Source organism: Bombyx mandarina, chromosome 20, assembly GCF_030267445.1.
Source record: "Bombyx mandarina strain Sakado chromosome 20, ASM3026744v2".
NCBI lineage: Eukaryota > Metazoa > Arthropoda > Insecta > Lepidoptera > Bombycidae > Bombyx > Bombyx mandarina.
Window position 1 is genome coordinate 3558611 of NC_143226.1, and position 13746 is coordinate 3572356.

At 32.8% G+C, this 13746-nt stretch overlaps 1 protein-coding gene across 1 annotated transcript in view; it reads left to right on the forward strand.

Annotated features, from left to right (window-relative positions):
- fus (epithelial splicing regulatory protein fusilli) overlaps positions 1 to 4610 on the forward strand; it is a 128077-nt gene extending 123467 nt beyond the window's left edge. Inside the window, exons 15-16 of the mRNA XM_089735864.1 lie at positions 2695 to 2825; positions 4258 to 4610. Coding sequence (XP_089591990.1) covers positions 2695 to 2825; positions 4258 to 4347 — 221 coding nt within the window. The 3' untranslated portion in view covers positions 4348 to 4610. The remainder of the gene's footprint in view (positions 1 to 2694; positions 2826 to 4257) is intronic.
- Positions 4611 to 13746: the final 9136 nt, after the last annotated feature.

Sequence of the window (13746 nt, forward strand, 5' to 3'; positions counted from 1 at the left end):
CATGTAAAAAACTGAAAACATTCAGTTGGGTGATTTTTAAGATTCCTCACCGTTCCTTTCTGTATTCCTTAAAGATAGAGAGTTAAGTCAAACGTTATTTATAATAATATACTACCTACTCATTTTAATCGATTTCTGGATATTCTATCTAATATAATATTCTATCTAAAATAAAATATATGTATGAAAACATCGGGAATTAAATCGGGTGACCACAACTCATAATCATTCATTTCTATTCAGTTACAAAACATATATTAAAGCTTACATAAGTATTGCAGGTTTTTAAAATTTAAAATGTATGTCAAACACAATATGGCTTGGCGCCACACGTGACTAACAAAATGCATGGATCCGTTCAACAACGAATGTGATAAAACATTAGGGATTTTATTTAAATACAGAAAAAAAATGCACCTCATACGTTTGTATTATAGTTTAAAATTCAATAAGCACGAAAGCGATTCTACATTTGAACACGGTTATGCAAAAAAGAGCCAAAGCACTAGAATAAAATTTCGTTTTTGTATTACATTAAGTTTTTATGTCGTAACGATTTTGCTCTTGTTTTGTTGCGAAAGTTTATTTCGGAACTATATCTTCATTGAGACGATCCTTATGGCGTGGAGTGCCAGTTATAAAGTATGAAAGCATACGATAACTCCATTATGTGTACCTCAAGTCAAAGCCAACAAAAGGAATTCAAAGCTGCCACGGAACTGATTTTTTAAAATATATAGATAAAAACGAGCTCACTATCTACCTGGTGTTAAGTTGTTATAATAGCCCGTGGACATCAACATAAATGCTACCCATCTTGAGACACGAGTTCTTAGTGTCAACTCTATAGCAGAACGGGTGCTTCAACCTTCAAGCCGGTGAGCGTTAATACTTAGCGGCAGAAATAAGCGAGTCGTGGTACCTATCCGTGCGCGCTCATAAGACTCCCTAGCACTAATTGCAGGGAAGTATTTTTCTATAAATGCCTTTGCTTAATATTCAGAACAGCAAATTTCGCGTACCTAGACGTACAAGAATGTAACGATGGTGAATAGTAATCAAAACAATAAAAAGATTTTAGTTTTTTTTCCACGAGGCTCGCACAATATATTAAACAATGAAATATAACGTTAAAAATTTTAAACAAAAAATATTTCTTTTTTAACTCTTTAACTGACTGGTAGGTCACCGGTGACCTACACGGCGCACTGAAAGTAATTATGTCGATTTCTGTTACTAAGGCGTCTGGATTACGTAACTTTACCATCTTTTGTTTGTTAACGTATTTTTTTTTGTATCTTATTAGGTCTCTTTGAAATAGATTCAATTTCAACATCTTCAGGTTCATCTTTCTCACAGCCTACTAGATATTCTGGCGCCTTAGTAAGAAGATCGAAGAGAGACATAGTTAGATAGACATAATTACTTCAGCGCGCCACGTAGGACACCGGTGACCTTACACAGCAGTCAACGTGTTAAGAATAAAAAATTCTAGTTTTCTTGTAAAAAAATCAAATCCAGCTGAACCATTGGCTGATTTTTGCATAACCCCGTTCATTAGTATGTGTCATGAGTTTTATTTACAATTACACACGTGTTGAGTGTTAGCTTATTCAATTAATAATGAATACGTATGACAAAACATTTTCGGTCAAGGATAAATACGTAATTACTAATTTAAAATTCAGTTCATTGTTTACTATTATTCCTAATTAAATTTATAGCGTACGTATAAATATTACTGATTTAAACCATCACTTATAAATTTGTTAGTATAATAATGGTAAAAAAAAAATGTTCATCTTTTTGTACAACAACAAACACTTTGACATATTAATTAAGAAAAGACTGAATGGTCCTAATATAATATGTAGGTATATGTATCTCTAAAACGAATCGATTTTAATGATTTTTAAATGGAGAGCTTTCTAGAAAAATATTAGGAGTCCTAACTGAGGCCGTTTTCCAATTACAGCACTAAAGCGCATTATGAGGCATAATGCTCAACGTTGAATGTTCCAACTACAGCAACGCTTCGCGCAATCGAGCACTCTCAAAAGTACTGCTCTCGCGTGATACTCGCAATCGATACCGACTCAGTGACAGAAAATTGACAAGTGTTTTTTTTTTAAGTTGGGCATTGATCGAAATTTTGTTTATATTATCGTTAGTAATATTATTTAATGTTGAAAAAAATTGTAAGGCTTTCGTTTCGTCGTAGTTTCTTAGAAATAATCAATGTTAATTAAAACTGTGCTAACTTAGCGCAATCTGCTGATGCATTTGAAAACATTAATCACGTTCCAATTAAGCTTCAGCATAATTCGGCATTGTGCGTCACTGAGTCGCATTATGCTCCGTAATTGGAAAACTACCTAAAAGTCGATAATCGAATGTTGCACATTTTTTTAAAGAAGAACCTCATAGGTACCATTTGAAAAAAGTTTCACTCAAAAACCTCAAACCATGAAGGTTCTATGTCAATTTGAAGTACAATGAAACAGCAATTTCATACCTTAACCCCTATTATAACTAGTTAAGATACATAACAGATGTCAATATATTTATTAGCACTCCCAAGCGACACGTGCAGAGAATGTAGATACACGTGTATAAATCACATTTGAATATAAAAGATTGATTTGCGTTATTTATACACATATGTGGATGTTCTAATTGTATTTTACGTTACAGGTCCTTTGACTTATTACTATTCAGCAATGGGACCGACGCTGCCACCCCCGCCGCTCGTATATTGGGGCTACCCGACACCCCCAGTCTCCCCTGCTCACTATTACCACCCTCCACACCATCCGCAAACCATGGTGAGTGTTTTGATTATTCTTTGGCCACCTATTTAGTCAGTAGCTTCGAGGGGCTTTTCCGGATTCACCCTGACTGGTGTTCATTTGGTCAGTGGACTGGAGACCCATTTAAAGTTTAAAATCTATCTATATATCTTCTATCTATATATATAAAAGTGAATTGCTGTTCGTTAGTCTCGCTAAAACTCGAGAACGGCTGGACCGATTTGGCTAATTTTGGTCTTGAATTGTTTGTGGAAGTCCAGAGAAGGTTTAAAAGGTTAGATAAATATGAAAATGCTCTTAATTAAATAAAAATAGCAATTTTGTTTTTCCTTTGATGCGTCCCCCGTCGGACGGATTCCTTGTTTGTTTTAAGTTATTTTATACAAATAAGGTTAATTTTATACAAATAAGGTTAATTTTATACAAATAAGGTTAATTTTATACAAATAAAGTTAATTTTATACAAATAAGGTTAATTTTATACAAATAAGGTTAATTTAAGGTACTATTTTATATACTTTTACTGCCTGTTTCCTGCCCAAACAACCACAATCGGAACTCTATAATCGCGGATCGTTCTTACCTGTGTTGGAGACATACACAGGGAAACTTTCAGCTTTTATAAAATAACGAAGGTCTGGCTGTCGCGGACTCTTGGGCTATAAATGTCGCGTATTTAACGAAATGACGCTTAAACCTTACCCCTTGATATTATTTCTAGTGATACGTAATTTATTAGCTTACTTATTCAAAATACGTAAAAGAGATAGCAGTATACATGTTTGTGACGTCATTACTCAAAGTTAATATTAGAGTTTGGACATCTATTTATTGATACAGAAATTAAATGTGTATTTGGAAGCGCGTCATTCGGGATAGGCTGATGCGATTTGGTACATTATTTTTCTAAATCTACGTAACTTTCTTTTGTAGCATATAGTCTGATGATAGGCAATTACAGTTGATCATGGACAATAGCAACGCAAGGGACACAATTGTCCGCAATTATCCGATAAAGGTTTTTTTTAAGAATAAAAAATACAAATGTTGCTGGGTTTCTGGGTACCACCAACCTGCCTATTTCTGCCGTGAAGCAATTACTGCTTTCGTTTGAAGAGTGGGACAGCCGTTGTAACTATACTTGAGACCTTAGAACTTATATCTCAAGGTACCAAGGTGGCGCAGTTACGTTGTGGATGTCTATGGGTTCCAGTAACCACTTAACGTCAGGTGGGCTGTGAGCTCGTCCACCCATCGAAGCAATAAAAAAAGTATTTTGATTAAATTCACTAATTATTTTGAATGTAGATCAATAGAATTAGTTTACATTGACGTCGATACAAATATTTATTCGTTTATTTCCTTCCCAGATTTCATTAGGAACATTAACTGATTCATTGACTGTGATTATTCATGATTGATTGATATTGATTGGTTGTGATTATAGATGCCGGAAGTGTTACCGGTTGGAGGAGGATCGCCGATTCCTATTCCTCCGCCTGCCTGTACCGAATGGCCCATCTTCATGGTCAATTAACACCAGCGGACCATCGACAAACTAGTACAAGAAGTCACTTCGGAACTCGGAAGGTGCTCAACGTATTTTAGCGACATGAAAAAAAAATATCAAAAAAAAAGTCTCCTTACAAAATCAATCAAGTTTATTTATTATTCAATGTCTTACTTATTTAATCTCATCTGAAATGCGAAATATATGAAACATCTATATTATTATGCTATATTAAATATATGTACAAACATACATCACTTATCATAATATTACAAAAAAGAAAAAGAAAAGCTTAAAAAAAAAAAAAACGAAACGGCTCAATAAATAGTGATATATTTATATTTAAATGAAAATGAACCACATGCTATTCGTAAGTTTAACGTAGAAATTATGAATAATTAAAATAATTTAGAATTTATTTAGACTTATATGATCGTTGTTTCTTAGTTATATATAAATATCTATATTTATAAAATGAATCTATATTTTAATTTTTTTTTTTTTAATTCAGAGTTTAAATTAACTATGTAAAAACTTTATTAAATTTTTTACCAAGAAATCTCATTGCGATGCAGGTACATTACTATTTATAGTACATAAAGAAACAATTATTTCTTGTTTTTATAAATTTTATTTTTTGTTACCTACGTACCTACATTTGAATTTTATTTGAAATTATTTTAACGTCTACATATAAATACCTCGGCTCCAAAGAGTAACGAAATCAACAACAAAAAAAATTAGTTTCATATATTATAAGTCATTACATTTAATTCGTAATGTCATAAAAATCTACTTAAAGACGCTTGAAAGGCAAACGTGACTAAGCGACAATGCGTGAACTTTACAGTAGACTAATTTAAAGTTGAAATACCTGAAAACACAATTTATTTTAACGAATCTAGCTGCAGTAGAATCTAGCTAGTAGCTGTAGGGTTGAAATGATTTTAATAGACCTCGAAATATGTATTTTTTGCGCATCGAATATGGTTATTGCCTATCATTTATATACAAAGCAGTTATTGTCGCTTAGTCACGTTTGCCTTTCAAGCGTCGATATGTATTTGTAACTTGTTACTTTTCGTAACTGAGGTATTGTAGATTCGATTGAAAGTAATTTGAATGTTATTTAGGTGCCGATATCTTAATTAATGTTGAATAATTGGTGTTATTACCGAACTAGCGTTGGATAGTGATTCGAGTCGAATAGTAATTATTAACGAATTACGATGGCAACATTTCGATTTCGAGAATCGGGTATGTCCAACAAATGACCGACGGGCGAGTCAATCGACTGCGCTCAATCGATTATTCAGTCGATCGAAACGATTGTAGTCGATTGTAATTTTGCACCGATTGCGTGTATTTCTGATTCATCTCGGTCTCGGTCGTCGCTAACCTGATTTAATTAATATCGCCTATACCAGCATTTGCGAACAACGGCACAGCAGACTCTTATCACTGGGAAAGGTTGAAATAAAAAATAAAAACCGTATTATATTCAACGGACCAAAATTAGAGAGGTTACTAATTTACTCTAAAAATAATGAAGAAAGTTAAGGATTTCTTCACATATTTCATCTTGATAAAGTTGTAAACGCATTCTTGCCTCAAACTTTGAGTTTCATCAAGCCCTATCCTATTATTCTGAACAACGAATTTACATAAAACAACACAATCAAAAGGTGCTTTTATAATAAAGTCGAACCAAATATATTTTGTTATAGCTAACTCGATTTTAAATCATGCTCAATTAAAAATAGTAGCCAAATAATCTTAATTTTAAATTAAAACAGAATATTTGCCATAATTTTTAAGTTAGTCGTAAGAGATATACACGTGAGGTTACAAACACTTATATCATTAGGTATATTAGGTACATATATTTTAATATATTTACATTTAAAAATAAGTATCTAATAGGACTATCGATAAATAATAATATATAAATTACGTCTGTAGGCTGATGACGAAAATGATATTTAAATATATAACATACATACAGTAATCCTCCCTATAACGCGGTATATTGGTTCCGCGTTATAGGAAAACGCGATTTAGGAGTATTCCCGTATAACGCGTTATGTAGAAATGATCCATCACGTTTAACATTTAATGATTTAATTTTTTTTATTCTAAATAATATTTATAAAAATATTTTAATTTTAATTTTACCTACACCTTTTAATACACAAATTTAATAAAATAATTTAATTTTGTAATAACACAATTGACACACGTGCAAAACTACGCGAAGCTAATTAAGAAGTGTACAAATCACTATAAATTTCACAGTACAGAAATATGTAATGTGGAAAATCCTCGCGTTATATGGGAGAATGCCCGTGTTATACGGAGAATTGAAATCGCGTAATATGAAAACGCGTTATACGGGGGACTAGTGTACTTAGATTTAACAAAAGATTCATACATATAAATTGTTTTGCTCACGTCAATTATTGATAATCATTTGCTCATTTTTAGTTTATTAACTTATTTTTTTATTAAATGTGTGTTAGCAGTATAATCAGTAAACACTGTCTCTATCTCGCTTACTATATTCGATAGAAAAGGAAACAAACAGCTATTAATTCGATATCGCTTGAGCGTTTGCATAAGATTCAGTCAATTTCTGAATTCGTAATTCTATTTCAAGAAAGTGTTAAACATCTGTCAAATTAAAGAAAATAATAATAATTATATAGGTATTACTAATGGTAACTGATTAAATGTTTATAATTCATTTATTTAATTCAGAAATGAATGTAAAAAAAATCTTTTATATCGAATTCAAATTGGCTTTTATTGGACGAGAAGAGATAATTGTGGCTATTTTTATCTTAAATTAAGTAAACCTTAGGCCAGTACTGACAGTTTTGGATGGCGCATGATGTCAATATGAAACTTGAAAGATTTCTTAGATATATTTTCTCCCTACCTAATCGTTGGTAGCCTATAGGGTTAATGAAGCTACGCACAGACGTACTTTTTTAGAGTTATTGCTACAAACAATAATGTATTTTGTGGGGGATATGCGAAGCTACACGACGCGACGCAACGCTTTACTCCAAGCGTGTTTGAATTGGAACGGGGCGTAGCTTAAATGTTTATTTAATCCTTATCGGCCTTATTCGGGAAAAGTTTGTCTAACGGAGATGTGTGACTTAGAGATGTGATTAAAAAAATCGATTCGAGATTTTAACAAATGTATCGACTGAAAAGTTTTATTAGAAAATCGGATTATTTAATACTAACAGCACGCCGAATTAAATAGAAAAAAAAAGAACTAAAATTGAAAGATGAACTTTATTTTTTAGATATATTTATATTCAATGAATAAAGCATTTCGATGCCTCCAATGATCATCGATTTTATTGTGTGTGTGTGAATGAATTGTAACGAAACTCTATGCGTAGCTAAAAAATAAAAAAAACATGTCTATGATTCACACAAAATGAATGTAAATTTAAAAAAGTTTATGTTTAGACTATGCACTAATTTGTTTCGTACACTTACTTCTTGTTGATATATTTTAAAGTATGTACCCACATTCTCTCATAATAATCACAGAAATGTCTAGTAGTTAAGTAACTAATTGTCCCCTTGAACTTACAGGAATAATAGTTTATCAGTTGATATTTTAATGTTGGTATATTCACTTTTATCATAATTATTCATGGTAGATTTGGGGGTGGGTTCATTCCAACCGAAGTGATAATAAATTAGAACTTTTATATATATATACATGTAAAATAATTTATGATAATAAAAAAGGAGTTCAAATCTGCAATTCTAGCTTAATAAGTATTGTAAAAGGAAGACAGACCTCTTTCCCTCCATACAATAGATTCCAGTGAGAGCTGATGCTTAAAAATATTAAATTGCACTTTTTTACTTTTGTATTACTTAGTTGTGTGTGGACGAGCTCATGAGTTACCGGGGCCCATAGACATCAACAATTTAATGGCCACCCCCCACCTTGAAACATGAGTTCTAAATTTCAATTTTATAGTACAACGGCTGCCCCGCCCACCATAATGCTTCATGGCAGAAATTAGCAGGAAGCTTAAAAATATTAGGACGCCATGAAAAAAAAATGTGAAATATAATTTTCATTAGACATTTGAAATTAGTGAAACTGAAATAAAATTGAACGTTTTTGACAGATGAGTTTATTTAGTATAGGTATCCAAATTTATGACAATTAACTGTTATTTATTGAACATTATTTAAACAAACCGGAAATACCAATTCCCCCTTATCAGTTTCTTATTCACGAGTCGACTATTATCAAAGCCGGCAATGTGACTTTTGGACAATTATTGGTAAATCAGAAAAACGAATTATTGACTTTGTATTCCATTGGCAGTCACAAAACTCTTCTGAACGACATCTTAGATAAATAACAGGTTAAGTTAATACTTTATTTAACGCAGGTTTTGAACCGTATTCTTTGAAGGAGACGATTATATTCAAATCAATTTGTATCGCCATATCAATAACATTTTTTTGTCCAAATGCACAGATTGCCACCTTTGATAATAGACGACTCTCATATAATTAAACTGTAATAAAATGACATGAACATACCAGCATTGAAAATAAATAGTTAGATTAATAAAAATATTTTTTAAATAGCATAATAAATTAGATTTAAATGAAATATTGAAGCAACAAAATCCAACGTCTTCCAATTGTTGTAAAATACACATATTTTTTTTATTTTATTTTATGAATACGTCACAAAATGTGATCTAAAAGTTATTCTAATTATGTATTCAAATTATTTTGTTACTGAAAATATAGTGTTTAATTGTTTTGACAATTAACTTTTTAATATAGCATCGTTATATTGCTGTTTATTTTTCAAACCCTAATACTATAATTTTTTATATAATTATTCTGTTAGTTAAATAATTTGTTAAATTAATTTATATTTAAATACAAATTATTACTTTATAAATGAAAGAGTACGTTGTTTTAGGTGAATTATTGTTGTATATATTTTATTGTATTATTTTTAGTTTTGTTATAATTTTAAGAAGAATTTTTAATATTGTTATGAGAACTTTATTGTTATATTCAAAGTTTTAAGCACGTCCCATGACAACTGCTGATAATTAATTCGGATATTAACACACCCAACACGTTAAGATTGTTTAGTTGTTGTCATAAAATATATATATTTAATTTTCTTGATTAAAATTGGTTTTGCGAAATTCATCTTATTTTAACCACAATGGGAATAAGACATAATTTATTTAGAACTTATCTTTGACGTTTTAATAGAACTATTTTTAAAGTATTTGATAGAACTATTTTTTTAAAATCTTTATATATTGATATTCAAATATCTAATTACATAAAGTGATTACAGACATTTTTATTTTGGTTGAACCTTAAGTTTTGTGAACTCTGGAATGCTTAACGCATTTGACAGAAACTTAACTTTGATACGGTGTTTGACTTATGCCTTATTCGCCAAAATTTCGCAAAAAAAAAACTTATGCCCAATATTAAAATTATTATGTATAAAGCAATATATATTATGTATTTGAGTATTTAATTATTGTTGTTACTTTTTGTATAATGTCAGTTAGCGGCCCAGTGATAATCATTTCAAAGTGATCTTGCTAGAATTGTTACCTGTTCTGTTGCTTTTTAGGTCTGTTACGCGGTTAAGTTTTTAATTATCCTAGAATGTTCTATCGTACACATTAAGTGAAGTTTAATTTGAACATCGAATTTTAGAAAATTGTCATTCTTTATTAAGTAAAACTGAGAACCATAGAAATCGAGAGTACGAAATAAACTCCGGATAAAAGAATCTGTTTAGCTGATAACTCTAAAGAAAATGAAAAATAAATTTCACATATGAAACACACGATGACTTCAACGTTTGTGTAAATTTAAATAAAAAAATACCAATAGGATATCTTTGCTTAAAATTCTAAATGTCATCGAATGTAAAAAGTACTAATAAAATTCGCGAATGCGGACTAAGAGCGTTCATTACTTTCTAACACCCGAAAAACCTTATAAAATGCTATGTAGGTACTATTTAAAATGATACTTCAAGTACATACGTTACATTCACTGATGACTTCCCAACTCAAGCGTTAAAATTTTTAGTAAAAATCTATAACATTTTCTTAAAAAAATGTTTTTCCAACGAAGTAATTTAAAGGTTTTATCAATTTATATTATAATTAAAAACAGATAAATTTTAGCTGTATATGTTTTAATATTTACGGTATAAATATTACGTAAATTACAATGATTCCGATATACAAGAAAGAATGCAATTATCTTCAATAAAGAGTTCATTGACTGATATCGTGTTTATTACATATAATGAAGAAATAATTAAAGTCTGTTACATTTTTTTCGAGATTTTAGCGTTTGAAGTTTTTCGTTGGAATAGGCGATGTTTTGTCTCTTTCACACTCAATGGGATTGTTATACAGGGTGGCCCATAAGTCCTTTGATATGAAAAAAATTTTATTAAAATAAAACTAATTACATTATGAATTAAATTTTTATTTACATAAAAAGCTTAAAAAACGGGAACTATTTTTTGAAAATAACATCTCCTAAATGTAATCCGTTGCGATCACGGCACTCTTGCAAACGACGTCTAAAATTGTCGATGACTGCGCGGCACGTCACTGCTGAAATGCTTGTCATTTCTCTGCGGATGTTTTCTTTTAGGGCCTCAATTGACCGCGGGTTTGTGTCGTATACTTTAGCCTTAAGGTAGCCCCAAAAAAAAAAATCCATCGGGGTCAGATCTGGACTACGTGGAGGCCAGGAAATGTCTCCTCTCTTAGAGATAACTTTGCCAGGAAAAAGTTGACGGATAACGGGCATAGCAGTGTTAGAGGTGTGAGAAGTGGCCCCATCCTGTTGAAACCACGTCCTGGCATTAAAGCCTGAAAAGTTTTGCAATTCTGGTATGAAAAACTCTTCGATCATAGCCACATATCGCTCCGACGTAACAGTAACTGCGCGCCCTCTGCCATCCTCAAAGAAGTAAGGCCCTAGGATACCATGGGCTGACATAGCGGCCCAAACAGTCACTTTCGGACTATGTAAGGGCTTCTGATGCTTAAGTTTTTGATTGATGGGGCTCCAATAGCGGCAATTTTGTTTACTAACATGCCCGTTAAGATGGAAATGAGCCTCGTCAGAGAACATTATGTTATTGAAGGAAGTAAACCGATTCAACATTTCATTCGCATAATTTTGTCTTTGAATACCGTCAGTTTCCTTTAATTCTTGAACCAACTGAATTTTGTAAGGGTGCATATGTAAATCTTTCTTCAAAATCCGTTGTAACGATGTCCTGGATACGTTTAATGCTCTGGCGCGCTTACGAGTTGACTGTGTCGGATTTTCGCGAATAGACTGTGTCACTGTGTCTATGTTTTGTTCCGTACGTGACGTCCTTGGGCGACCCAACCGCGGTTTATCTAACGTCGAACAGGTCTCCTCGAACTTAGCAACCCAGTTCTTAATCGTTTGAAGAGTTGGAGTGTCGTCAAAGTTGTGTAAACCTTTGTGTTCTCGAAATTTACGCCGCGCAACGGTTGCCGAATTGTCGTTTTTATAAAACTCGCGCACACAAAACGCACGGTCCGCTCCGGTAAAACGCTCCATCGCGACTAAATTCCCAGAAACCGAAGTTACTCCCCCCGCTTCCCCTGCACCGCTCACGCGCGCCCTGTTCGTTTTATTCAAATTTTACTTTTCAAAGGACTTATGGGCCACCCTGTATAACTTAAAGCGCTCGTGAACATTGACGTAATTGTTAGCGAAATAAGATTGTTCAAGTTTCTTATCTCTAAACAGATATCAATATCTTTGAAGTCAACCCGCAGCTCGCAATATCAATTTACAACTTCCCACTGTGTACGAGTTATTTAGTTAAATATTAATATTATAGATTAGTATTGTGCAATTTTAGATGTAACAAAACCAAGCGTTAATGCCAAATTAGTTTGGTTTCTATACAAAGTAGTGAATTGTTCTGATAAGTAAATAAATATGGTTAACATGAATTGTCTTATTTATTTTGTAATCCACATCAAATCAATCAATCAATCAAATAAATAAAAAATTATTCAACATAAATGAAAGTACATACTTGTTGAACGTCAAAAGAACTACCGCCAATTCACAAGAATTAGCAGCCTCCGTCCTGAGAAGAATTGGCAAGAAACTCAGCGAGCATGTCTTTTTTTTTTTAAATATTAGATTATTTTTTTAATATTAGATTTTTTTTAAATATTCATTTTTACATGAGTATTATAACATAACAATTATTACAATATTGAAATGCTCGGAGCGAGCAACTCATTCCCACTTTGTGCAATCTTCTAGATAATCAGACTTTATAGTAAGCTTTATTGCACAGATGTTCTTTAATAGTTTTCTTAAACCTATGTATATGTAGGTTCTGAACATCTTCAGCACTTACCTTATTCTATGGCTTCTTGATTCGGTCGCGGGTTGAATGACAAGTTATAGCCAGTTAGACTCCCCGCGCACATCTTAGCCCGGAACTCTTGGCTGCGGCAGCCAATGCAACGCGCCTGTTGCACGGCAGCCAGAGCGAGTGTTGGCGAATGTTTTATTTTATTTTATTGCTTAGATGGATGGACGAGCTCACAGCCCATCTGGTATTAAGTGGTTACTGGAGCCCATAGACATGTACAACGTAAATGTGCCACCCACCTTGAGATATAAGTTCTAAGGTCTCAAGTATAGTTACAACGCCCTTCGAACCGAAACGCATTACTGCTTCACGGCAGAAATAGGCAGGGTGGTGGTACCTACCCGCACGGACTCTCAAGAGGTCCTACCACCAGTAATTACGCAAATTATAATTTTGCGGGTTTAATTTTTATTACACGATGGATTCATTTATCCTTCACCGTGGAAGTCAATCGCGAACATTTGTGTATGGCTGCTGTCAGTCCCCGCGCACTTGATATAGCAATGCATATTCGTATTGCCAAAAGTTAGTTATATGACACAGCATGCTTGTACAATCACTTGTATTTAAAAAAAAACGATCTGGGTATGTATGAACATCTTTAAAATAGCTATAGGATAAGTCTTTTGAATGCCGTTCTAGAAAAAGAGGAGCAATGATGTGTCTTTTCTTTGATCTGCGTTGTTTACGAGATAAGTACAAATCTCGACGAAAATATCTAAAATTGGCTTCGATTGGCTGCTATAACTGACTGCTCAAAAGTGGACGGAAAGAGACGTGCTGGGCGAAGAAAGAAGTCATGGCTCCGGAATATCCGGCAGTGGACCGGTATTGCCTCCGTCGAACAGATGTTCCGGCGGACTGCTGATAGAGATGAATACAGGAAGCTAACGGCCAACTTTCATGATTGAAGAGGCACTGGATGACGA